This window comes from Candoia aspera, chromosome 9 (genome assembly GCF_035149785.1).
Source record: "Candoia aspera isolate rCanAsp1 chromosome 9, rCanAsp1.hap2, whole genome shotgun sequence".
Classification (NCBI taxonomy): Eukaryota; Metazoa; Chordata; class Lepidosauria; order Squamata; family Boidae; genus Candoia; species Candoia aspera.
The window spans coordinates 22,573,955-22,601,097 of record NC_086161.1 but is presented as its reverse complement, the minus strand read 5'-3'; the positions used below and the strand labels follow the sequence as shown (position 1 = coordinate 22,601,097).

Here is a 27,143-nt window from a genome sequence, read left to right as displayed (position 1 = left end):
GTTTTATTTGATTACTGTAAACCGCCCAGAGTCCCCCGTCGGGAGGAGATGGGCTGGGACAAATTGGATAAATAAATAAATAATAAATAAATAAATTGGAGGGAGGTGTAATAGAAAACTTTGTTGGACAGTCCTAAACCCTACATAAGACTAAAGATCCTAGGATCATAAAATTGGACAGTTGGAAGTCCAACCCTTTGTCCAGGGCAGGAATACAAGTTAAAGCCTCTTGACCAATGGTTGTCCAGTCTCCACTGGAACACATCCAGTGAAGGAGAACCCACCTCCTCTCTGAGTCATTGATTCCACTGTCAAACTCTCCTTACCCTTTGGAAATTTTCGCAGAGACAACTAGAACCTTCTTTCCTGTACCTTAAAACTATTATTCCATGTTCTGCCATCTGGAATAATAGATACCAACTCTTGAGCTTCTTCACAGACCCCGCTTCCTGGACTTAAAGAGTACGATCGCTTTCCTCCCACCGTCTTTTCAAGGCTTCTTAGATCCCTCAGTATCTTCTCCTAAGACTTAGTTTCCAGTCCTCTTATGGTGAAGATCTGTCTTCAAGTGAGGTGCTCATAACTGAGCATAGCACTTGGGATGGGACTGACCAGTGCTGAATAGAGTGGAGCTACACCTTCTCACAGCTGGAAATAGGCACAAGGAAACAGCTGGTAGAACAAATGCAGGTTCTGTACTGTAGATAGTTGAGCATCTTTTTGTAAAATATAGGAGCGGATGTCTATCTCTTGGTATTGCATGTCTCTTGGTAGTGGAACTGCTAGGAGTAGTGAGCCCCCACTGTATTATTCATTTTTTTATTATTGCTCTTTCTAGGCACGCTTCTTCAGAATAGCCCTGAGCGGCATAGAAATTGGCTGTTTGTTTGATACTTAATTATTCCTGAAGTTTTGAGCATTGATATTGGTGTTATACATTGTCAGGTTTTGATTCTTTTACCCTTCTTACTGTGAGAGGGGAATGTAAACTGCTCAGAGGCCTTTTGAACAATGTATAAGTCCCAGGAAACCAAAAAATAAAAATAGAAGTGAAGTGAAGTGAAGTGAAGTGAAGTGAAGTGAAGTGAAGTGAAGTGAAGTGAAGTGAAGTGTTGTTTCTCTGACAGACCCTTTGGCTCATGTCTCTTTCCTTCATGTGAGCCACTGCACCCACGTTATCAATGGCACACTGCACCCATGCTGGAATGAGACCCTTCTCTTTGAAGACGTTTTGATCTATGGAGATCCTCGAGGGACTGAGCAGGACCCCCCCATTGTAGCAGTGGAGATCTTTGACAATGATTCAAGTGTAAGTACGTGGGACTTTTCACAGTTCACAAGAACAGAAAGTGAGCAATCAGAAGAGGTCACAGCTAACTGCCCCCATTGAGATTCACTCTTTACTATTTTAACTTACAATTACGGCTCTCCAGGAAATTCAGACATCACATCTGCTTATTTCTCCTGTTGTTCCACCTATCTGGAGAGTATCAGAGCATGTACCTGGATGGTGAGAACCACGTCATCCAACCATCCTGCTTAAAATAAGTCTGAGTAGATTTTATGCAGAGTTTGATTGTCCCTGAACTTGGAGGCGTCATGAACATGTCTGGTCTCATTGAAGCCTATCATCTGTGGGATATCTTATCCATGTAATTTACATGAAGAAGGGCTGACTTCTTTCCACACATCTTTAACTTACTGCTAATCGATGCCTAGATTTTGTAGGCTTTCCTTTATTTCCCCTCTCTCATTCTACTGACCCCTTTGTTGTTGTTTAAAAGCTTCAAGGTACCAATGTTTCCACACAGGGCCAGGGCCCAACTGCCAAATTACTTTTGCCCCTCTCCACCAAAAAGACCACAACTATGAACTGCCCCATGAGAAAGATGCCAGCTGTGTTTATTTGCGTTAAAATTATCCTGCTTTTATGAGTGTTGATGTTGTTTGTAAACCATGTGGGTGGGACTGGTATCCTAGAAGGCCGAATATGAAATAAATTGTAGTTATAATGACAACTGCCCTTTTCAATCCACATAGGTTGAGTTATCTAGGTTGGATAAATGTATTTCTTTGTTTCATGGGAAACTAACAACTACAGGGGGAAAGAAATCAATTCAAGTGGCTTCTTTGTTTTGTCCAAACAGCGGCCAGGATGTTTGAGGGATGCTTCTCCCTGAGGATATCTGCCTGTCCCACCAGTGGGTGGACTCCAGATCCCCTCTATTAAACAATGTCATCTCATGGGACCTAGGAGGCAGGTGTGATGGTATGTGGGAAAGACCTTGGGAGACTGGGCATAGCAATGTTGCCAAGAAAACGGTCAGATAAGAGACAGCATAACCCACAACTGGATAGCAGGTGGGGCAAGAGGCTCAGAAGAGACCCTCCCTAGTTTGGGGGCTGTAAAGGAGACGGGGGGAGGATTGTACTTTGAGACTTGCAAGATTGATGTCAGCCTCACAGGGTAAACCAGATAGGAATCACAACCAGATAAGCTAATTCTACTTTAGTGTAAAGCCACATTAACAGAATCCTGCAAGTCTGAAAGTACAATTCTCCCACCATCCTCTTTACAGCCCGAGAAACTAGGGAGGGTCCCTTCTGAGCCTCTTGCCCCGCCCACTATCCAGCTGCAGGCTATGCTGTCTCTTACCTGACAGTACCCTTGGCAGTGTCTCTTGGCCCAGTCTCCCAAGGTCTTTCCCACATACCATCACAGCAGGCTTTCTCCATAGCAGTGCCTGCCCTATGGAACATCCTCCCCACTGAGATCCAAAGGCCCCCTTCCCTCCTGGCTTTCTGGAAGACCTTTAAGACTTGGCTCTTCTCCCAGGCATTGGGCCAGGATGGGAGTTGAGCCCAGCACATACAATATGTATTTGGGATAGGAATGTTATGAAGCCTTGGTTGTGTGAAATGGTTTTAAGGTTTTGTCTTTTGTTATTTTTGATTGTTGTGAGCTGTCCAGAGTTACACTATATAGGATGGGAGCCATATAAATTGTTTAGATACTGAATTCCTGGAGGTGGCTGTTTTGCTTATTTATTCCTATCAATCTTTTGAGGAAGGCCAGGTCTGGAAAGAGACACCGCCAAGATTCCATGAATGCTATGTTATTATTATAGGGCAGTGTTTTTCAAACTTGGCAACTTTAAGATATGTGGACTTCAGCTCCCAGAATTCTGGAAGTAGAAGTCTAAACATCTTAAAGTTACCAGATTTGAAAAACACTCTTAGAGGGTATGATAACAGAATCTTGAAAGCCGCTCAGAGTTTCTCTTTGCCCCCTCTTATACTTAACAAAATCAAGGTGGCATTGAGTTTCTTTCTCATGCCTTCCAGGGTCATTTTCCCCTTAACTACTCCAACTACTACTTGCTTCATCAAGGTTAGCTCCACATTCTTTTACAGTTTCTTAGATTTCTGTCCCACCTGTCCTCTGGATCCCAAGCCAGCTACTTGGGGATCTCCCTTTATTTTATCCATACAAGAACAACCCTATGAGGTAAGATGGTCCAAATTTACCCCAAGAGTTTCCTTGGCTGAGTCAAGACGTAAACCTGAGTCTCTTCAGTCTTATTCCAAAATCTTCACCACTACACCCCACCGGTTCTTGTCGTCTCTAGATGTCCCTCTGGAGATGCCATCAAGCCTACGCAGGAACTCTTGAACGTGCCCTCAATGTCTTCTGCATCTGGTTGTTGTTTGTTGCATTATCTTGCCAGACACCCAGATGCATCTTTGTTGCTCATGGTTTGGGGATCGCTTTGTTCATACATTTAGGCAATATCTGCTTTGCATCACCTCTTTCTGACAGGGCCAATTCAATGATTTTATGGGAAGATGCACGTGTACTCCAAATGTGTGCCTGGATCTTGATTTACGAAGGGTACCCCGTCTCCAGAGGTATTCTATCACCAAAAAGGATGAGGAGAATGGTTATCTCCTGGCTGCTTTTGAGCTTCTCTTGGACAAGAAGGTAAAACAAAAACAAAACGAGGCCTCCTTCCAGGTTTCTGAAGACCCTGGATGAACTGTCCCAAGAACTCAGCACCACACTGTCAGAGGGAACAATAGATTGTTCCTTTTTCTCAGGAAACCATGGGGGTTCTGTAAAAGGAGGAAGAGGATGTGATCATGGAACTGAGGGATCTTTTCCAGGTCAGGTGCTGCAGCGAAGCCTCTGACCATCCACAGAGGCCTTCTGGTGATGCAGAGAGATCACTAAAAGTGGTGGGGCTGAAAGGTTCGGTCCAGTTCCTCATTGCGTAGGAAAGGAATGGGTGTGTCTTATATCTAAGGGAGCGGTGCTCCCTTCCTTTCCCCGCATATCATAATCTTTTAAAAATTTGAAAACTGCCTTACTGAAATTCATGCATTTTGTTGCTACATTTAGCAGTGCAATCTCAGGGTGCTTTGAAAACTTCAGAGTCAGTGCTGGGGACAAGGACTGTCTAACCCTCCCTTACACAGAGAGAATTTTCTAAGGCTGGGGCGAGGCCCTTGTTCTGTGCAATTTTTGCTTTAGTCAAAAAGGTTTTGTCAGTATTTTCCTTTGGTTTTTATTGCATGTGCAACGCCTGCTTCCTTGATCAGAGGGTTCGGTTGGATGAAAGATATGTGTCCATATAGGCGTGTCCACGGAGGGGAGGAGGATCAAAAAGTTCAGGACGGTGGCTGTGACTGTGCAGCTGCAGCTCCACCCCCTTTTCACCTTCTTTATTAGTTTGTTTTTGTTTGTGCATTGATTTTGATGCCCCCCAACTCCAAAGGACTGTTCGTCACAGGCATCGCACAATGCTCATGAAAGGCTTGGATAAGTCACAACCATCATCTTGACGTTTTTTGACACACACACACACACACACACACACACACGTACTGGACACCTTTGTCTATATGCATATGTATATTCCAGGTTAAGTAAAGCCTCTTTTGTTCCTTAATGTTTTTAGACACCTTTCTTCATTCAGTATCCTTTGCAAATAAAATAAAGTTTAAAAAATGCAGTTTTGTCCAAATGTATTTTTGATTTAGACAAACCAGATTTTATTTTATTTTAGTTTAGTTTATTATGTGAGAGCCAGTTTGGTCTAGTGGTGAAGGCACCAGGCTAGAAACCAGGAGATCGTGAGTTCTAGTCCCGCCTTAGGCATGAAAGCCGGCTGGGTGACCCTGGGCCAGTCGCTCTCTCTCAGCCCTAGGAAGGAGGCAATGGCAAACCGCTTCTGAAAAACCTTGCCAAGAAAACTGCAGGGGCTAGTCCAGGCAGTATCTGAGAATCAGACACGATTGAACAGATTTTTTAAAAATTATAATTTGCAACTTACTGGAGGAAATCAAGAAAGATTCTGCCAGGGTTGTATGCCTCTGCATCTGAAAATCAGCAACTTTGCTAGCTGTTACTGATCAGCAGGGTGTGAACATCTCAGGAGGATGGCTCCTGTTTCTAGTGCTCTCGTTTGAAAGCCGTTGTACCCAGAAAGGTCTCTCTTTTCTTCCTCCAGGACGGATCCTTGGGAAAACATCCACCTCCTGCTTGGAAAGATGGCATTTATACAATCCCCAAAGGAATCCAGCCCATTCTGCGGCTGATGGCCGTGGAGGTGAGCATGAGAACCAGATCAAATGGCTCCAGATTCCTTGGTTGGCAAGAGATTTGTCCTAAGAATTGGACACGATTGAACAATTAAGAAAAAAATCGTGGGAATGGAGGAACAGTGACAGGCCCATCAAATCTGGCTCCAAGCAATGAATCTTTCCCACTGGTCAAACCCCACTGGGAGTTACAGGCCTCACATATGAAGGAAACTTTGGAGAAAGAGGGCAAAGCAGACAACTAGGATGATCTGGGAGCTGGGATCTCATGACCTTTCCCCACTGGCCCCTCACCAGGCACAGATATTTTGGAGGCTATAATAGGGTCTGTTCCTGTTGCTGGACTGAGGTACTCTGCCTCCATTCTTGAAATAGCAGCATAAAATTCTGGTAGCCCCTTTTCTGACTAATAGATTTGATTAAAAGCTATATACCTTAGTGAACAGCAGCTCCCTGCATAGAATGGCTTAACTGACAGAGGATTTAAGTACAGGTTGTCCTCACTTAACAACCACAATTGGGACCAGAATTTCAGTTGCTAAGTGTAGCGGTCATTAAGCAAATCTGACCCAAGTTTACAGTCTTTTTTGCGGCAGTCATTAAACGAATCACCGTGGGCATTAAGTGAACCATGCGGTCATTTAGTGAATCATGCAGTTCCCCATTGATTTTGCTTGCCAGAAGCTGGCTGGGAAGGTCAAAAATGGTGATCATGTGATCACGGGTCGCTGCGATGATCATAAATGCAGACCGGTTGCCAAGTGCCCAAACCGTGATCACTTGACTGTGGGGACGCTGCGACAGTCATAAGTGTAAGGACCTGTTGTAAGTCGGTTTTTTCAGCACTGTCATAAGTCTGAACTGTCAATAAATGAATGGTTGTTAAGCGAGGACTACCTGTACATTGAGAAGGGGAGAAGGAAGGGGGAAAGACAGGGTGGTTATGCAGATTACCTGTGAGACAGGAAAGTACTTTTTCAATTAACAATTAGTTAATTAATTAATTAACAATTAACAAATCTGCAGTCTACAGTCAAAGATTAGACACTACTATCTCCAACAAACTCCAAAAGCTCAACATAACACATCACAATTTCTCCAGGACCTGGAGAAACAAAGACAGGTTTTCATCTTCAACTCTTCACTTTCTGAATTAAAAGATTTGCTCAGCATAAAGAACGCTTGCCAGCTTAGAGCCTGGTGGCCAAGCTGGGTTTCAGTTTCACAAGAATTGAGGCAGAATGCCTGCCAGGCAGCCATGTGCGTGCCATGCTTTGGGCAATGCACTGAAGCTCTGCAATTCCCACCCACTTTCAACAAGGCTTGCCCAATCCCAACCTGGTACTCTTCCTGGTACTTTTCCCCTTTAGCGTCATCATCTCAACCAGTTCATGTGAGAGCCTTCATGTCATGCGCTGCCTACCTCTGAATAACATTCAGACGCTGGTTTGCAAAGCAGGTTCTGGTTTATTTCAGGTTAGGTACAACGTTGGTAGAAAAAAGCTGAGAGTGACAGGAGCGCGCCGGTGCGGGGTTTAAATACCCCGCGCCGGTCAGCGCCCCCTCGCTCACGGTCACGTCACCCCCCTTTGTCCCATGCGTTGCCCTGCCATTGGTTGAGGGTTTCCAGGATCGCCCATCCTCAGGTTTCCATTCTTCTGCTGATTGCTTTCAGCTGGGCGATCCCCGTTGTATTGTCGCTGATGGCTTGGGTGGCTCCGTGATTAGTTTAGCTATTGTTTGTTAGCCGTTAGTCGTTGTGGGTTGATGGCTACTTAACTTGTGCCCCTTCACTTATTTCCTTGTCATTGTCATGAGTGCCATTGCGCTGATGACTTTAGCTCAACGGCACTCATGACATACTGCCCCCTTTCCGAATAGTGTTCTCCCTCGGGTTTCTGGGTTTTCCCCGTGGAGCTGTCAAAACGCCACATTTTTTTTTTTTTTTTTTTTTTCAAAGTTCCCGCCGGAGTAGTTGTCGCCCCTCCCTTTGCTCCTCCCTCTACCACGTGCCTTCCCAGGGTGTGTCCATGGTGCACATGCTCGGGTTCTGACCTGGCGTGCGCATGCTCCAACCACACCCTGTTTGTTTGGCTCAGTTCGGCGAGGCGAGAGGCGTGGCTGGTCGGGTGCTGCTCAGCTCCAGGTAGGGCCCTTCTTTTCTTATTTAGAGTGCGTCGCCTTTGTTGTGTCTCCTGGGCGTTGCCCCCAGGTTGCCCTGTTGACTTGCTTGCCACTCCCCCGCGGCCGGGGGGCGGGGGGAGGGTGCTGGCGATCGTTTGTCACCACCCCGTGGGCCCGGGGCGGGGGGAGTGAGTCCCGGGGGGGGGAAGGTCCACCCAAGTCGCGGGCTTGGGGGGGGCCCTTTCCCTTGGGGCACGGGAGGCGGGGGGGGCCTGCGGGGGGGGGGTTGGATTTGCTGACCTTGGTTGCGGTTTGTCGGGGTATGCCCGGTGAAATGCTCTGGTCAGGTCAGGCGCGTTAACGTTGTGCGCCGCCACCCATTCCGGGTGGGGGAAGTGTTTCCACCTGACCAGATAGTGTAGAGTTCCTCGTTGCTTGCGGGAGTCGAGGATGTCCCTGATCTCGAAGTGGTGTTGCCCGTCGATCATTAGCGGTGCGGGCTGTGGCGTGCTTGGGTGCCATCGGGAGGTGGTTGCCGGTTTTAGGAGGCTGGTATGGAACACCGGGTGGAGTCTCCGGAGGTTGTGTGGCAGGTCCAGGCGTATTGCTACCGGGTTCACTATTTGCGTGACTCGGAACGGCCCGATGTACTTAGGCCCCAGTTTTTTCGAGGGTTGGGTTGACTTTAGGAACTTGGTGGAGAGATAGGCCATATCTCCCGCCTGGAACGGCGGTTGTTGGCGCCGGTGCTTGTCGGCCTGCTCTTTGTAAGCAGCCTGTGCCTCCTTTAGCGCCGCCGTGATTACTGGCCATGCTTCCGCGATCTTCCGTCCCCAGTCGCTGGCGTCCACCTGGGGTTCCGGGGGTTGAGGTAGCTCCGGTATGGGGACAAAGTCGCGCCCCGAGACCACTTCGAACGGGGTTTTCCCCGTGCTCGTGTGGACGGCGTTGTTGTATGCGACTTCGGCGAACGGGAGCAGTTCAGCCCAGTCGTCTTGGTGGTAGTTCGTATATGATCATATAAATTGCTCTAAGGTGGCATTAAGAACCTCAGTGGCTCCGTCCGTCTGCGGATGCCAAGCCGTAGATAGGGCCTGTTGGGTCCCCGTCAGCTTCAGGAAGGCCCGCCAGAATTTGGAGGTGAACTGTGTGCCCCTGTCGGTCACCACACGTGCGGGACATCCGTGTAGCCTGTACACGTGGATGAGGAAGAGTTTGGCTAGTTGTTGTGAGGATGGGACCGACGTGCAGGGGATGAAGTGGGCCTGCTTTGAGAAGTAGTCCTTCACCACCCAAATGGCCGTTTTCTTCTGGCTGGGTGGGAGGTCCACTATAAAATCCATAGAGATTTCCTCCCATGGGCGGGAGGGTTCTGCCACTCGTTGCAATAGCCCCGCGGGTTTGCCTGGTGCCCGTTTGGCCCTAGCGCACGTTGGGCAGGACGCCACGTAGGTTTTTACGTCTCGCCTGAGCGCGGGCCACCAGAATTGGCGCCGTATTAGGTGTAGGGTCTTGAGGAACCCAAAGTGTCCCGCTTGCTTGGCGTCGTGTGACCTATGCAAGATCGCCTGGCGTTGCGAGTCCGGGACGTAGATTCTGCCTTCCCCCCATGCCAGGTCTTGCGCCATCGTTACCTTGTCGGGGTTTGCCAGGAACCAGGGGTCGGTTTTGAGGGCGGCGGCGAGGTCCGTGCGCATTCCCCCTGGTAGTTGCGGTTGGCTTCTTTCCGTCGCCGGTTGTCCCGCCGTCGGCTGCGCCGTAGCGTCGAGTTGCCTCCGTGCGCCGCTTCGGGTGGTCACGGCCATTCCCAGTTGCGAGGCGGATAGGACCGTCCCAATGGTGTCTGGGGCGGGCTCTTCGTCTTGGGGCAGCCGGGAGAGGGCGTCGGCCAGGAAGTTCTTCTTGCCCGGCATGAACTTCAGCTGGAAATCAAAGCGGCTGAAGAATTGGGCCCATCGGACCTGTTTTGGGCTAAGGCGTCTAGGCGTTCGTAGGGCCTCGAGGTTCCGGTGGTCCGTCCAGACCTCGAATGGTTGGGTGGCTCCCTCGAGTAGGTGACGCCATGTCTCTAGTGCCGATTTCACCGCGAAGGCTTCTTTCTCCCAGACGTGCCATCGCCTCTCTGTCTCGGAGAACTTCCTTGACAGGTAGGCGCATGGTTTCAGGAGCCCCGTGGAGTCTTTTTGTAGCAGGATGGCTCCCAGGGAGAAGTCTGAGGCGTCGGCTTGGACCACGAACGGCCGTTCTGGGTCCGGGTGTGCGAGGATTGGCTCCGTCGTGAACAGCGCTTTCAGCTTGTCGAATGCGGTCTGGCACGCGGGAGTCCAATTCAGCACTGTGCCTGGGTTCTTGGCGCGTCGGGTGTCCCCCACCCCTTTGGTTTTGAGGAGGTCCGTTAAGGGGAGGGCTATCTCAGCGAACCCCCGGGCGAAGGACCTGTAGAAATTCGCGAATCCCAGGAAGCTCTGTAGTTGCCGTCTGTTGCGGGGCCGCTCCCAGTTTAGCACCGCTTCGACTTTTGCGGGGTCCATTTCGATGCCGTCCCCGGAGATTCGATACCCCAAATAGTCTAGGCGCTCTTTGTGAAACTCGCACTTTGTAGGCTTTGCATAGAGCTGCGCCCGTCTGAGCTTGTCGAGGACTTGCCTGACTAAGGTTACGTGTTCCTCGTGTGTTTTTGTGTAAATGAGGACGTCGTCGATGTAGACCAGGACCCCTTTAAACAGATGTTCATGCAGTACCTCATTGATGAGCTGCATGAACACCCCAGGGGCCCCCGCGAGTCCGAAGGGCAGTACCTTGTACTGGAAGGCACCTAGGGGGCAGTTAAACGCCGTCTTCCATTCGTCCCCCTCCCTGATTCGGATGCGATAGTACGCCTCGCGAAGGTCCAATTTGGAAAAGACTTTGCCCGTGGACAGGTGGGCGAGCATGTCCTTTACCAGGGGTAAGGGGTATTTGTTGGACAGGGAAGCCGCGTTTAGGCCCCGGTAGTCGGTGCAGAGCCGTAGGGTCCCGTCTTTCTTCTCCCGGAATAAGACGGGGGCTCCGACCGGTGAGCATGCTGGCTCTATGAATCCCCTATCTAGGTTTTTATCGATGAACTCCCGGAGGGTTGCCATCTCCTTCGGGGTCATCGAATAGATCTTTGGTCTAGGTAGGGGGACGTCGGGCAGTAGGTCGATCCGGCAATCCGTCTTGCGGTGGGGGGGTAGTTGGTCTGCCTCTGCCTCTCCGAAGACCTCGGAGAAGTCGGCGTATTGTTCTGGTAGGTCTGCTGGGTTAGCGGCGTTGTCTTGTGTGGTCGCCTCCGCTCGTCCTACCGTGGGGTTGCTTTTGCCAGCTGGTACTGGTGCTCGATACTCGCCGTCACCGAATGTGAAGGTGCGGGTCGCCCAGTTGATCCGCGGGTTGTTTTTCGCGAGCCATGGCATCCCCAGGACTGCAATGGGCCGTCCGATGGGCGTGACTACGAACGATGTGCGCTCGGTGTGAGTGCCCATTTGCAGGGTGACCGGCTCGGTTTGTAGCGTGGCTGGTTTCCCTCCCGCTGTAGAGCCGTCCAGCTGGTGGAATGCCAGCGGCGTGGGGAGGGGGAAGCAGCGGAGGTCGAGTTTGGCGACTAGGTCGGGGTGGATGAGGTTTTTTGAGCACCCCGAGTCCACTAGTGCCGCGGCCGTGGTGGCTCCGTTGCCGGCAGAGAGTTGGATTGCTGCCAATATTACGGAGCTTTTGTCGTTTCGTTGAGGTGGTCCGCGTTGCTGTCCCACCGCCTGCCTCGCCACGCGTCTCAGAGCAAGCGGGGAGCATTTCCCGCCGGCTGGTCGGGGTCGGTATTGTCCTCTTCCCCCCAGTAAGCGTCCCAGCCCTCTTCCGGTGTCGCTGTGGCCACGGTCATTCGGCGGTGAGGGGGCGGCCCCGGGTTGGGTGGTTTGGGGCTAATTTTCGGGGCGGGCTTGGGCGCGCTGGTCGGCGGTCGGTTGGCGAAGCAATCCGCCGTCTTGTGCCCTATTTTGCCACACCTCCCGCAGGGCTCCCGGTTGAACTTCTTTTTGGGGTATATGGGGCCGGCCATCCCCCCGTGTGGTGCGGGTACCTTTTTCCCGACATAGTTTGTGTCTTCCGTGGTTGTCATAAGGAAGGTGCGGTGCGCGTGTTCGGCTTTCCCCGCGAGGTGGATCCACCCGTGTAGCGTTTCTGGGTCGTCGCGGTAGAGGGCCCATTGGAGAACGTCGCGGTTGAGCCCCCTTTTGAAGATTTCCAGCAGGGTGGTCTCAGACCAGTCACAGACCTTTCCCGCGAGGGCTTTGAACTCCAGGGCGTAGTCAGGGACCGTGCGTGTGCCCTGTTTAAGTCTCTGGAGTGCGCTTTTCGCCCGTACTTTAGCTAGGGGGTCTTCGAAATAGTTTTTCATCTCTTTGATGAAAGCAGGGAAGGTGGCGAGGGCGGGGGAGCTGGACTCGTACAGTTGGACGTACCAGTCCGCCGCCCTGTCTTGGAGTTTGATCGCCACGGCGGCGATCTTGTCGGCCTCGGAATCATAGGAGTGTCCGTGCCTCCCCATGAACTCCCTAGCGTTGGTAACGAAAAACGAGAGTTTTGAGGGGGTCCCATCGAAGAAGATGGGGAAGTCCTTTGGGGCCCGGGCGTTTTGTGCGGCCCCGCCTCTCGCTTCCCGGGGTGTGGTGTCGGCCGCCTGTGCCGTCTGCTGGCTCTCCGCTGGCCCGTGTGGGTTCGGTGCTGCGCTCGGGGTGTGGGCTTGTGCGGGGACGTCGTTGGGTGGCGCGGGGGGCATAAGCGCCTGGAGCATGGTCCGGAGTTCCGTCAGCTGAGCCCGCATGGCCGCGAGTTCAGCTCGTGCCTCCTCGTCCACAGCCCGCGCCGCCGCTGGGGCCGGTTCCATTGGCGCGTCCTCGGGGGTGGGTTGCCGGTGGGGTTCATCGTCCCTCCGCCGCGGGTCCGCATCCTCCTCCGTCTGATGGGTGTCTCCGTCGTCCTCCTCCGTGTTGAGCACCGTGGGGCTGTCGCTCCACGCCCGTTGCTGGGGTGCGATGTGGGGCGCGGGGTCCTCCGCTGGTTTCGGAAGTCGTGCTGCTCCCTCCCGCGGTCGGGTTGCCTCCGTCGCCATCTCCCCTTGGGGTTGGAGCTGAGGCTCGGGTCGGGTGGGGTGGGCGTCCATGGCTCCGGGAGTCCGCGGTGCCTCTGGCCTCGGTCGGTCCTCCTCTGTCTCTTGCCGCGCGGCTCGCCCTCCTTGCCCGCGCCGTTCCGGCCTCATCTTGCTGGTCTTCTCGCCGTCTACTCCTCCCGCGGCTCGTTGTCGTCCGGTGGGGCTCGGCGAGGCTGAGTTTATGACTCTCAGCTTTATGTCATGCGCTGCCTACCTCTGAATAACGTTCAGACGCTGGTTTGCAAAGCAGGTTCTGGTTTATTTCAGGGTAGGTACAACGTTGGTAGAAAAAAGCTGAGAGTGACAGGAGCGCGCCGGTGCGGGGTTTAAATACCCCGCGCCGGTCAGCGCCCCCTCGCTCTCGGACACGTCACCCCCCTTTGTCCCATGTGTTGCCCTGCCATTGGTTGAGGGTTTCCGGGATCGCCCATCCTCAGGTTTCCATTCTTCTGCTGATTGCTTTCAGCTGGGCGATCCCCGTTGTATTGCCGCTGATGGCTTGGGTGGCTCCGTGATCCGTTTAGCTATTGTTTGTTAGCCGTTAGTCGTTGTGGGTTGATGGCTACTTAACTTGTGCCCCTTCACTTATTTCCTTGTCATTGTCATGAGTGCCATTGCGCTGATGACTTTAGCTCAACGGCACTCATGACACTTCATCCGTTTCTCACATTTATTGATTTGTAGCTCTCTCTGGGTGCTTGTATGATATAGGTCTACAGAAGCTACAAATTAGCTACAAATCAATATGTATAATAATGGCAAAGTAACATTGGTAACGCTATGGTGATACTAAGTACTTGAACCCAGCTTAAGCCTTAATCTTGCATCAAGGAATCAAGGAATATGTATAATAAGTCAGTAAAAGCAGGGAAATGATGAAGGTTAGACCTATTCAACAAGACAGGGGAGCATCAGTCATTCAGCAAATCAACAAAATAAAAGGATGTGTTTCAGGAATCTCTAGTGCGTGTGTGTGTGTGCGCGCGCGCACCAGACCTTGTCTGGTGTACATACACTGTTAGAAACCATCAGACTGGGAATCTTCAAAAATATTTCAAGAGAGACAGTGGCAAAACCACTTCCATATTGTTCCCAAGAAAGCTATATAAATGTGTCCGTGAAGTTATCAGGAGCTGAGACCAAATTAGAAAGAGAGAGAGAGAGATGTCATATACCCCAACTGGTGGAATATTCAGTACAAAATCTGGTGACTATTTCCTCCAACTTCCCCATAGATTCTTGCCTGGGGTCTTCGAGACATGAAGAATTACAATCTGATGGTTGTCAATAATCCTAGCCTCATCGTAGAGTGTGGAGGAGAGTCCATTCAGACAACAACCATCAGGAACTTCCAAGAATACCCCAATTTTTCAATTAACATCTATCTCATGAAAGTGGTGAGTTACACAAGCAAAGTTTAAGAAACTAAGGGAGGAGGACAGTGCAGATAGTCCTTGGTTAATGACCACTCATTCAGCGCTGTTCGAAGTTGCAATGGCACTGAATGAGTGGTACGTATGACCGGTCCTCGAAGTTCTGGCCGTTGCAGCACCCCCATGGTCACATGATCGCAATCCAGGCACTTGGCAACTGGCTCACACTTACAACAGTTGCAGCATCCCATGGTCATGTGACCACCATTTGCAACCTTCCCTGCTGGCTTCCCACAAGCAAAGTCAATGGGGAAGCCGGCAGGGAGGGTTGCAAGTTGCTCCCACCACTTTTTCTCCCAAGGAAGCCCCCTACAAAGTACAAGATCCCAGGAATCTCGTATTCCGTAGCACACTCACACTCACACTGCCACACCCCCTCCCCAGCTTGCATGCACTTGCACGGTGCCGCAGGAAACCCTCCCCAGCCCGCACACACGCACCGCAGCACCCTCTGCCTCACTCTGTAGTACCCCCCACCCTCCGGCCTACTTGCAGGCCACTTGGGACTTGCAACTTCCAGCCGGCTTCCCCATTGACTTAATTTGTGGGAAGCTGGCAGGAAGTCTCAAGTCACACTTACATGAGTTCCTCGCTTAACACCCCGCAATTTTCACTTAACAATGGCAATGGGGACTGTTGGGATTGCCAAACGTGGTCTCGTGACATCTCGCCTTATGACTGCATCACTTAGTGACAGAAATTCCAGTCCCAATTACCGTCATTAAGTGAGGACTGCCTGTAATCAGGAATTATACACTGAGTAATCTCAGAAAGACTGCCCTCTTTCTTGGCTCCTTTAGAAAGCTTACCTTTTCCATCCTGACTTCCTACAGTACCTGCCTGTTGATGAAGATTATTCCCCTCCCATTGAGCTGAAGGTGATTGATCACCGAGATTTTGGATATAAGCCAGTGGTGGGACAAGCAACTGTCCGATCTCTGAGTCAATATTACTGCAATCCACTGGAAGAAAGGGAAATCCACACTCTACCTCCCCGAGGTATCCGCTACTTGACAAATGTCTCAATAAGTCAGTTATCAATAAGTTATTCATCAAATAATTTCTAGTTAGGATAGAAATGGGTGGGGCTGCAACTCTGTAGAACAACTGCAAAATAGATGTAGGAATGATACAGGTATGCCGCAGACTGGGTAGGGAGTGTTTGATCCTTTCCCCGCTAACCCTTTTTAAATTTTTGGGATGTCTTTTGTTTTTAGTCTCCTAGATGTCATTGATGCCAAAGAAATCCAGGAAACATATTGGCAACTAAGAGAGAAGTTAGGATCACATATAGCAAGAAGTTACAGTTTTGTATACCACAATGGGATGGTTTCACACAGCATCTAAGCCACAACCAAGCAACCCACTTTATGGCTTAGTGCAGCATGTGAACTAAGCCAATATTAAGGCAGCCTCAAAGATTCCACCATAGAGTTGGAGAGACCAACTGCCTGCTAATCCCTGAACGGTGGGTGGCTCTTCAGTCACCACTCTGAAAGGTCTAATGAAGTAGAATCAAATTGTTCTGGTTACAGATAGCCCTCACTTAGCAACTGCCTCATTCAGCGACTGTTCAGTTATGACAGTGCTGAAAAAATAACTTTACAACCAATGCTCACATTTATGATCTTTACAGAGTCCCTCAGTCATGTGATCACCATTACAATCAGTACACATTGTCCTGTGCCTGACCTGTTGTTTTCCTTTTTTCCCCCCATTGCAGATGGAGAGATTGGAGAGGAAGGGATTACCAGAGAGTAAGCAGGCACACAATGGGGAATATACATTGGAAGGAATGTGGTGGCGCCGGCAGCCCCAAGTGCACTACACAAATAGCCAGTGTATTCTCCATTGTGTGCCTACTTACTCTCTAGTAATCCCTTCCTCTCCAATGAATGTAAATACAAGCATTAATTCCCTTCTTGCTAATTATCCCAGCGCCAGGGTAAGCATTCTAAAAAGCAGGGGAGTAGGGGAAAGTACAGCCACAGTCACGTGATTTCCCACTTAGCAACCGCTTTGTTTAATGACCAAGATGCCAGTCCCAATTGTGGTCACTAAATGAGGACTACCTGTATTCAAAAGCTTTTCATAATGCCAAGAAGTTCTTCTTCCAAGTTTCATTCCTTGGTCACTGGGATTCCTAAAGAGACCAGGATGAGTGTCAACATCTCCATGCCCTCAGCTTTTATGGTTGTAGATTCTTTTAATTTTTTTAATGGCCTACCAGCACACTGCAAAAGAAAGCAAGATCCTCAGCCCCATATATATCTCCAAGAATGTTTCTTTTCCCACAAAGACTCCTGGTGCTGGTAGTCCATTAAAAAAATTAGTGGGTGACTGCAGATTTGGACCTTCTCTGGAAAGGTGATCATCTCTGCAGAAAAGAAAGAGATAAAGGTGAGCTGTGGAAGTAGAAGCCCCTTGGCTCCAGGGGGCAGTGGGGAGCATTTGCCTCCTGGTGAGTGGAAACTTCATTACTAGTCAGACACCCCCTGGCAGCCATTTTGTAAAGTCGTTCATGATGTGCTAGTGCTCTAAAGAGATTGGACAGTCCTGGTTGAGCTTAAATTTCCTATCTAGCCATTTGAACCCGATAGTTTGGGTGGTGTGCTGTGGGGCTAACAGCCCTGTTTGAAGTTGCTAATCATCTGGGTTGTGTTTGCACAACAGGCTTAACCGGCCCAAGCAAGGCCCTCTCCACTGTGTTTGCACATCATGCTAATTTTGGATACTGTTAACCTTGGTTTACTTTCAGTCGTTTGCTGTGCTATATATACCTATTCCATTTGGTTAGATTTTGGTTCCATGTGTCGTACAAATCCAAAAAAAAAGTTCATTCCACATCCAGATTAAGTCTACTGTGTGAGCTGCCTCTTAATTATCTCTTCAGGCTAGACCTGTCTGATTCCTCCTACCTTTCAGTGCCTTTTGGAGTCACCTGTGTGTACCTGGACTAGTCAGGTTACTCAGATGAGCACCTGAAGCTGAATTGGCACAGGCAACCCAGGATCTGGGGGCCCTGTTGCAGAACTAGAGAAACTAAGGCCTAGGAGAAGCCAGCTGAGTCCACTGGGAGGCTAACAAAATGTCATTGTGAACTTTCGGAAGGACAAGAAGAGATAACTAATTTGCATTACACCTCCTAAAATGGTGAATTTTGTTCCTGCTCAAACTTTTATGAGTTTTCTCAGTGTATTTTTTTCCCCTAACAGTCACTAAAAAGGTGAAGGTAAAAAAAGTAAGTATGTGTATTGTTTGGATTCATAGTCATCTTGTCAACATTTTGTTTCTTTTCTTCTTTGTGATGGGGCCTGTTATTTACCATTTCTAATAGCAGGGCTTAGAAAAGACCTCTGCTTTATGGCTTTGGCAATTTCCCACCTAGGGTAGACATACAATCTTTATTGTGATCAATAATCCATGCACAATAAGATGTTGGGTGGACAACTGTGTGCTAGACACTTACGAACTGTTCTGATAATCCAGTGGTTTTCAAGCTTTGTTTGGGGAAACAACCATATATTGATTGAGTGATGTGCAGCCATTTAGATACGAAGTGGAAAAAGTGCTCTGGAGGGGAGGGGATGTGGGTGCGCTCACTGCACTTACCAGCACCTTCTTAAAGACCTGCTTCTTGGGTAGCCACACTACCCAAGGTAAATACATGATTGAGATAAGGAGCAGCCGACAGGGTATGACAAGGTCATCACCCTGCTTTTGCATCTTCAATATCTCCTTAACTTTTATGGTGGTTCCAACTCCTTCCTGATCAGGAGAGTCCACATGTGGTTATGGGAGAAGAGAGATCAGTCTTTGGACGCTCCACTATGGACTAGATTCTCTTCCCCATTGCATTCAACATCCACATGAAACTGCTTGAGGAGGCCATTCTTCAGCTCAGGTGAGGTTGTCATCAATATGTTGTTGATAGCCAGTTGTGTGTATCTTGGCCAAGTAGGGACACAGTGGAGGTCCTAATCCAGTGTCTGGTGGCAATCAGGGATGGGATGGAGAGAAAACAGGCTCAAATTCCATCCAAGCACAATGGAGTTCCAGTGATGTTCTTCCAGGCAATTTCTGTTGGAGGTATCAGCAAATCAGCATGCCTCATTAGCATGTGGATGAGTTTGTTTTAGGATGCAAATTCTCCATGTGCTTCTGGAGGAAGCTGTTTGTTGCCCCTCCCACATTCCTCATGTCCTCTTCCTCCTTCTTCACCATCTGGGAATGAAGCACCATTTCTATCTCTGGGCCACATGCTTAGGCCTAGAGTCAGGATTTTTCCCTTTTCTGCACGCAGCCTTCAGCAGCAAGGAGGGCTGAGGGTAAATTAAGTTTAGGGAACAGAAAGAAGAACCAGAATAATCAACTTTTCTACTGAGATGGATGTAACTGAACCAAATAAATCAGTAAGACTCTTTTTACTTACTTTTGAACCTACTTTGTCTAAGCGTGTAATTCGTTATGCTTGGGTGGGCTAAGTGTGTAAGATCAATAACCTATATTTCTCTAAGGTGCTCATTAAAGCTATTTTAGATAATATTCTTTTTCTGTGCACATCTTTCGCTGTGTTAAGCTCTGCTCCATTCAGTGGTCCTAGCTGTCCACTGATGGCTTCAATTTCAGCTTTGACTCTGTAAGTCAGAGTTGAACCACCCCTAGAAGAGCAGATATACAATCATGGGAGAGGTGGTGGACCTGGACTCAACAGTCCTGCTCAGATGCCCTGGCCAGGAGGGCTTCTGCTGTACAGAGTAAAGAAGATTATCTTGATGGAGAAATGCAGGCTCCATTGCCTTGTCTAGTGTGCCAGTTGCAGCCTTTTATACAACAGGGGGCACTGTCTATTGTCACTCATGCCTTTGTCACCTATTAAGTGGACCACTGTAATTCACTTTGCATGGAGCTGCCTTTGCAAGCTTCATTTGGTGTGGAATGTAGCTGCCCACAGTGAGCCAGACCTGATATTGTGTAACAATAATCGAAGGTGCTGGTTATGAGCTATAAAGCTCTATATGGCTTTATGGGTATCTGTTTTTCAAACCTGGCAACTTTAAGATGTATGGACTTCAACTCCCAGAATTCCCCAGCCAGCCATGCTAATAATACACTGATCTAGTGTATTATTGTATTTATTGTATTCTAGTGCATTGTAGTATAGCTTAAACCCTATCATGATTAAAGTGGTATGTACATACTGTAAGTAGGGACCTGGATTAGTAGTAAAGGAACAGTTTTTCCCCCCAGAGATTCAGATTGCCACTACCAACCACAACCCTCCCAAGTTCTTAATAAATCTCAGAATTCCCCAGAAGAAGAAAGTGCAGCATGATAGCTAATCCATTGGTGGAATTTTCTGAAGAGATTAATTCTGCTGCTTCTTACAGCGACCGGGCAGCTTCAAATTATGGTCATGGAGGAAGCCAAAAGAAAAGAAGGTAGGTCAGGATCTGGTCAGGGTCAAGATTCCATTTCAATGCTGCTGCATTTTTGTGAGACAAAAACCTCCAAAGCTTTTGCACGTCTCCCCAAATGTGTTTTTCCACCCAAGGGTTTCCTTGAAGATATTCTGCTGCCGGAAAGGGAAGTGCCAAGGATGGTCTCCCCAAATCAGGGGGGCAAGTTAAATGTTTGCCCAAGTTAAGATGGCGCTTGAGATAGGAAGCCCTTATCAGTACATCTCTTTCTATGGCAATATACATTATTATATACTATACTATATTAGTCTAGTATATACTAACCATCTGCAACTCTTTTGTGGTCCTGAATTGACTGCCTGAGGGGACTGCTTGACTTTATTTCATGGAAGGGCCAGCCTTGCAAGACTGACAGATATAATATGTGGGGGTCTATTTACATAAGGACAGAGAAACATGCCTGTGTTTTTTCCCCACCAGTCATCATTCCATTGGATGAAAGAGAATTTCAGTGATATTCTCACGATGATTTTATACTTCTTTAGTGATGAGGTGGCCAAGGGCAGGTGCAAATGTCCTGCCTCTTATTGTACCACTCTCTCTTCCCCCCAGACTTCCTTCAGAACAACGAAGATCAGGCAGGCACTGCCACCAAAGGAGTTACTTTAGGGACCATGCGATTAATCTTGGCCTACAGCAGATGGCAACACCTAGTTGGCCTTGGCTAATTTTAAAAACTATGCAGAGTTAGACTGGATGGAGACACCACCAGAACCTAAAGGAACATCTCCAAAGAAGGAAAGAGTAAACCAATTCTGTACTGCCACCAAGAAAGTTACGTGGGTGGGTCCCTGAAGCTACTAGGAGATGAGGTCAATGCGAGAGAGTCTTAACTGAGGTTGAGGAGGGCAAGCCCAAATTTAAGCAAAGATCATTCCATCTGGAAAACATGTGGAGAGGAACGTGCCCGAATTTCTTTCCTTCTTTTTTGACAGAAAGAGGAGGAGGAGGAGGAGGATGAAGAAGAAATTGATTGGTGGAGCAAGTATTATGTGACAATGGGAGACTTGTCAAAGAGTGGACATTACCTGGAGAAGGGCTTTGACAGCATGAAGGTGGGTTTTTGAGAGAAATAGTGTTAAGAATACAGGGCAGGGCTGCAGATTGTCCAAGCTCACAAAGACAGAGCAGTCATGCTGTGGCTATGATTTAACTGCTTTTCAATTCAACACATTTCCAGCAAGTGGGTCTCCTCCCTTCTCTGAAGCTTAGGGCTGGTTTCCACAGTCCAATAAGGATGAACGCTGTAATTTCACGTTGTTGTGAATAATAATAATAATAATAATAATAATAATAATAATAATAAGAAGAAGAAGAAGAAGAAGAAGAAGAAGAAGAAGAAGAAGAAGTAATAACACAAAATACTATTGATTTCTGGCTCCCGTCTTTTTGTACATGTGCTTATTTGCAAAATTTTTAAGCATTCAGGCTCCCTTATAAGCCATGCTGTAAGTGGTTCTATTTACCATGCTACAATGGATTTACCATGTGCTGTATGTATGGGAACATTCTTGCTTGAATTTAATAATAAAAAATGTTTTTAAAAACCTCCCAGAATTCCTCAGCCAGCATTGCCTCCTCAGATTGCAAAAGACAGTTTATTAAAATATATATATAGAAAAAATAAAGGATATTCCTACTGAATTTTTATGATTTGCTCCTAGATCTATAACTGTGAGCTAGAAGAAGTTCCCGAATTCCAAGGTTTCCAGGATTTCTGTCAGACCTTTTGGCTGTACCGAGGAAAAGTCAGCGATAATGACCCCCTGGTGGGGGGTGAATTGAAGGTGAAAACTGGATCCTGACTCCCCTCTTGGGCATAACGCCTGAAAAAATTCACCCAGGAAATTCAGATGTCTATCCTTCCTGATTTCTCTAAATTAGACACACCTACTAGTGACTTACCAAGGGCTTTTTAAAATTTTTATGTTGATGTGTTCAAATCTCCCAATTCTTTAATATCCCCATGGGAAGCCAAATTCCAGCACCTTTGAGTCAGGGGAAAATATCATTCGCTCGTTTTCTCATGGTAGGCTGACCATACGACCCGTTTTGAATGGAATAGTCCCATTTTTTTAACATTCTGTCCTGTCGTTTTAATATAAATGTCCATTTTGTCCCATTTTCTTAAAAACCTTACTTAAAAATTTGAAAGTTCCCATGAACCTGTCAGAATGCAGTCTTTGGGTGGAAGGAGGGGGAGCTCAGCAGAAACAGTGGGAAAAAAGCCGCAGAGCTCAACCTGGCGGGAAACCAAAAAAGAAAAAAACAGGATGAGCTGATAGGCAGTGATCAGAGGGTAAGCCGATCAGCTCCTGCCTTGAAAGGGCAGGAAGAAAAGAACGTAAAAGCACGGCCAGAGGAGGAACGGCTTGTTGGGGACAACCGTTCACTAGACTCTCCAGCCCAGCCTTGCCTCTCGCAAACGAAGGAATCTGAAGATTCCCAGCCCGAGAAAACCGGAGAAGTTCCTGCCTGCCGATCCAGCCCGTCGCCCAGCCCTGCCCCATTTTGCCATCCCAATGTCCCATTTTTAACCCCATCCCATTTTGCCTTCCCAATGTCCCATTTTCGTCTCAAAGAAATATGGTCAGCCTATCTCATGGTGACGCGGTGGCGCTGCGGGTTAAACCGCTGAGCTGTCGATCGGAAGGTCGGCGGTTCGAAACCGCGCGGCGGGGTGAGCTCCCGTTGCTCGTCCCAGCTCCTGCACACCAAGCAGTTCGAAAACATGCAAATGTGAGTAGATTAATTGGTACCGCTTCGGCGGGAAGGTAACGGCGTTCCGTGAGTCATGCTGGCCACATGACCCGGAAGTGTCCTATGGACAACGCCGGCTCCAAGGCTTTGAAACGGAGATGAGCACCGCCCCCTAGAGTCGGACACGACTGGACTTTACGTCAAGGGAAACCTTTACCTTTACCTTTTATCTCATGGTGAAAGACCAAGAATTGGTCTTGGGGAAAGAAATGCAGTGATAGTTCTCCTTGAAGCCTCCACTGATCACCGCCTTGTTCTACAGGGGCTTTTCCGGATTTATCCTTTGCCAGAAGACCCCAAGATTCCACCTCCACCACGTCAGTTCCAAGAGCTTCCTAGCAATGTCTTCCAAGACTGTCTGGTCCGGGTTTATATTATCCGAGCTTTTAATCTCCAGCCAAAAGACCTCAATGGATTGGTAATAATCTTTTTTTCATGGTGTTTCTGCAGTCATAGAAATCTTCTTTTCCAGAGGCCACTTGGTTGAGAGATTCAAGGTGAAGTGGTTGGATCCCTTGTTTTTAGAGCAAAGATGAGCATCCGTGTCACCAACATCCATCGAGGGAGGTTAAAAAAGATGAAATGGCCATCACGGCCCTGCAATTGAAGCCCCGCTCCACATTTGTACATGCACCAAGGTTCTATTCACATACAAAGGGGAGAGGGAGCCATGACTGCCATTTTGTCTTTTCTGCCCCCACCCCTTGGACTCCAGTGATGCTTGCTCCTCTTGAACAAGTGGCCTTTTTTCCCACTCCCAAATCAAATTCCAAAAAATTAGTTCTTTCCTCTACAGAGATTTTCAACATTACCCAATCCTCACCATCCTATTTCTTCTCATGGTTGCATCTAGCTAAGCTTGTTTGTTTGTTGCATTTTATATCCCACTGCAATCAGTCTGATTCTCTGCACCTTGTCCTGATCAGTGGGCAAATAAATATTTTCAGGGACTGGTTGGCTGTTGACTAGTGAATAGCATCTATCTCCCACTCACCCTCCTATGACACAGGTACCTCTTCCATGACACCTGGACACCAGGACTCACTAATAAGGATCAAAGTTGGTTTGGTCATATGAATACGATTCTCCTGAAGGGCAGGGAACATAGTGAAGTTTGCACACCCTAGCCCCGAGGCACAAGGAGTTTTGCAAAACATAAAAATAGTGACCATTTAAATCCTGAGCTGGTGATGCAGTTAGAGCAGCATCCTATGGCAAGAGCTAAAATTGGGGTTGTCAGACCTTTCTGATGCCTCTCTAAATCTCCAGTGGAAAAAGTCTCTGCAGAGACTTAGGATTCATCCTTACATCCCTGTACAGTAACCACAGCATGGAGATGCCCTGTGAGCAGCAGTGTCCAGGAGGGAGTATCAAAAAGTGGCTATAGCAGTGGAGTCAAAGCCCCACCCCTTTACGCATGCAACTTGAACATGTGTCCAAAAAGGGTGGGGCTTCAGTCAGGATGCCACAGTCACCATCTTGCCACTTTTTACCCCCCACCCAAGGGCGCTGCTGCCTGCCAATGTTTGTAGATGCCACGTGGTCCCACTGAGGTTGTCCTCCTCTCACCCCCAGCTCACAAGCAAGGTAGCTTATAGTGATCCATAGTTGTTTCAAAGTAATGTTGTCACTCCTCTCCCAATAATGTTGGCTGCGAAGACAATCCAGCACACTTCATCAGTGTTATGGCTGATGATATACATGGTCAGGAGTTGGGATCTTCCAACTTCTACTTGTCCATTTAGGCTTCTGTTATGGGAATTGGTGCATGCACCCAGACAGTCTGGGGAAAGCTTGGGGCAGGGGGGACAGAATATAGAGATTTTCCTTGCACCCCTTTACAGTGCGACCCCTACGTCAAGATCAAGCTAGGGAAAGATAGGGTGGATGACCGGGAAGAGTATATTCCCAACACCGTGGACCCTGTGTTTGGGAGGTAAGTCTAGCAAATTGGTTCTGGGAAACTGTCTGTTGGGCCTGATTGCTTTGTGACTCTGCTGACCAGTGTTCAAGCCACAGGCTTAACCGTCATTAACTTAACCACAGTTTGGGATTTCTTTGTCTTTCTCACCAAGTTCTTCAAAGCTTTAAAAACCCTCTTTTGTAGGTCCAGTTTAGGGAAATTATCCAGATCATGCTTTTAGTTTATTTGTATATCCTTTTAATTATTAAGACATCAGCCAGTTTCTTTTGTACAGGATGTCCAGTGTAACATATTTTTTCCATATCATTCCTGTAGCCTGTCATTTTAAAATCCACTTTCAGATCAGTCTCGGTTTTGTTAAGTAGAACTTGTTCCTCATGCATAACATCTTTTTTGCACCTGTGGGTGATCTCAAGTCCCGTCCTTGTCCAGAGAGGAATTATGAAGAGCCAGTCTACTCACCAGCTCTCCATTCCACCATGGTCATCAGCTCTGCTTTTCATGGAGCCCTCATCAGTCCATCATTTCTTCCCCAGAAGTCCACTAATTTGTGGTTCAAAATATATTAGATTAGCAAAGCCACACTATAGACATTTCTTCACCTCCATAATATACGCAGACTAGTTTAGACATCTCCTGAACTGGGGGATACCCTGGAGTCCAAACCCACCTGCTTGGGATGTGGTGGCTTGGCCCCTGCTGATTCTCCTACCATCTTCCCACAAGCCCTGCTGCCACTAGCTGTTTTACTCCAGAGAAAGCCTCTCTGCCACTGATTTACCATCTCAGCCAATCCCTCCCTTCAGGAACTCAATGAGCTTCCCAGAGTGAACATCGCTAGTTAAGTATTCAAATCTGGGTTTTATATAACAAGTTCAGAAATCTGGAGAAGAGAGGAGGGCAGGGCAGGGCAGGGCAGGGCAAATACTGTATATTCTAACATGCACACATGCACACAAACATACACACACAAGAAATAAAGCAGAATCTATACTGCAACTAACTTTGCTGCTCCTGTCTTGCTCTCCAAATTCTGTATCTCCAGCCCTGTTGCTGGGGTTTTCCCCCTTTCAGCAAGCCTTGGAAACAGCTTCCCCCACCTTTTAAAAAAAAATCTGTAATGTTTATGTATTTTCTCTAAAACGTTTAATTAAAAGTATGGGGGAAAATGTTGCATGAATCAAAGACGCTACTGCATCTTTGTCCCAGTGAAGCAGGTTCTATGACCCCAGCGCAAACAGAGGTTTCTTTTTCACCCTGCTCACCCCACGCAAATCACACCCACCCCCACCAGCCCCAAACAGCACAGCTGAGCTCCTGAGTTTGAAGCATTCCCATCGGAGTCAGGGACCCTTTGTAACCATGTTGCAAAAGGTCTTCCCCAAATGGACACTGTCCACTTGTGGTTGGAACCCTGACTTCCAGAATTCCTCAGCCACCATTACACAAGCCCCTGGGACACCAGGCTGTGTTGGCTAGTAGTTAGAACTTGTAGTCTCAGCACGTTTGGGAGACTCCAGACTCGGGAAAGCTGTTTTGCAATCAGGGCATCCCCAGGAGGGGAGGGTCAAAAAAGTCAAGATGTTGGCTTCAACCAAGAGATCAAAGCCACCCTCTTGACTTTTTTAACCTTCCCAGGAGCCCCCTGGTTGCAACGTTTCTTAGCTAAACCCTATGGGTTGCATGGGGCCCTGTGCAAATTATTTTTATAAAGACCCACATATGCAACGATCCTAAGGTACTGCCTCCATGAGCAAGGCACACAAAGGTTGACCCAGCCTTCTCCAACTTGGCAACATTCAAGACTACTGGGGCCACAGCTTCCATAATTCCCTGGCACTATAGCCCAAGAGCCTATTCTTGCCATGAATTCTGGGAGTGAGGACACCAGACTGGATGGGAGCGGGGGACTTATTTCTTCTCTTTTTCTGTGATCTCCAAAGAATATATGAACTCACATGCACCATCCCACGGGAAAAGGACCTGAAGATCTCATTGTATGATTTTGACCTCTTTTCATCTGATGACATAATTGGAGACACCACCGTGGACCTGGAGAACCGACTCCTGTCCCATTATGGGGCCAACTGTGGGCTGCCACAGACTTACTGTGTGTAAGTACTAAGGGCTAGGTGTGAGTCATCCAATCTTCTTCATCCTAGCATCTTCCAGGTGTTTGGGGAGCCATCTCCCAGAAACTCCAGGAATATCTTCCCAACTTTTCAAGCTTGGGTTGCTCTCATCCACCACTTGAAGGGATGCATCCAGGAAAAAGCATGTCCTTTCTGAAAATGCTCTCTGCAAACACTGTTTCACCCCAGGACCTCTTCTCTCTCTTGCAGGGCTGGCCCCACCCAGTGGAGAGATCAGCTTCTTCCAAGTGAACTCTTGGAGAACTATAGTCAGGGCAAAAACGTGCCTCGGACAGAGATAAGTGAAGATGGAGGCCAGGCCGTTTTCATGGGTAGAATTTATCAGCTTTCTGACTTTGGTAAGTGCCCCAGTCACAGTTTTCATGAAACTTTCAGTACCGTTTGGGGGCTGTGATTTTTGTGAGGGTGATTTTTTTTTTAATTGTGAAAATGTTAATCAGAGTTCCCACCACAAAGTTCAGTGGGAACAAAATGCCCAAATTCATTTCAAATGGAATTCAT

At 48.2% G+C, this 27,143-nt stretch overlaps 1 protein-coding gene across 1 annotated transcript in view; it reads left to right on the top strand.

The window, feature by feature from the left end:
• The window catches only part of LOC134502860 (myoferlin-like), a 125,851-nt gene that overhangs the window by 45,974 nt on the left and 52,734 nt on the right, over positions 1 to 27,143 (top strand). Inside the window, exons 28-40 of the mRNA XM_063311380.1 lie at positions 1,128 to 1,309; positions 3,821 to 3,982; positions 5,511 to 5,609; positions 14,128 to 14,289; positions 15,159 to 15,324; positions 19,716 to 19,766; positions 20,358 to 20,458; positions 20,747 to 20,860; positions 21,470 to 21,592; positions 22,828 to 22,983; positions 24,410 to 24,501; positions 26,433 to 26,603; positions 26,832 to 26,980. Of these exons, the coding sequence (XP_063167450.1) occupies positions 1,128 to 1,309; positions 3,821 to 3,982; positions 5,511 to 5,609; positions 14,128 to 14,289; positions 15,159 to 15,324; positions 19,716 to 19,766; positions 20,358 to 20,458; positions 20,747 to 20,860; positions 21,470 to 21,592; positions 22,828 to 22,983; positions 24,410 to 24,501; positions 26,433 to 26,603; positions 26,832 to 26,980 (1,728 nt within the window). The remainder of the gene's footprint in view (positions 1 to 1,127; positions 1,310 to 3,820; positions 3,983 to 5,510; positions 5,610 to 14,127; positions 14,290 to 15,158; positions 15,325 to 19,715; positions 19,767 to 20,357; positions 20,459 to 20,746; positions 20,861 to 21,469; positions 21,593 to 22,827; positions 22,984 to 24,409; positions 24,502 to 26,432; positions 26,604 to 26,831; positions 26,981 to 27,143) is intronic.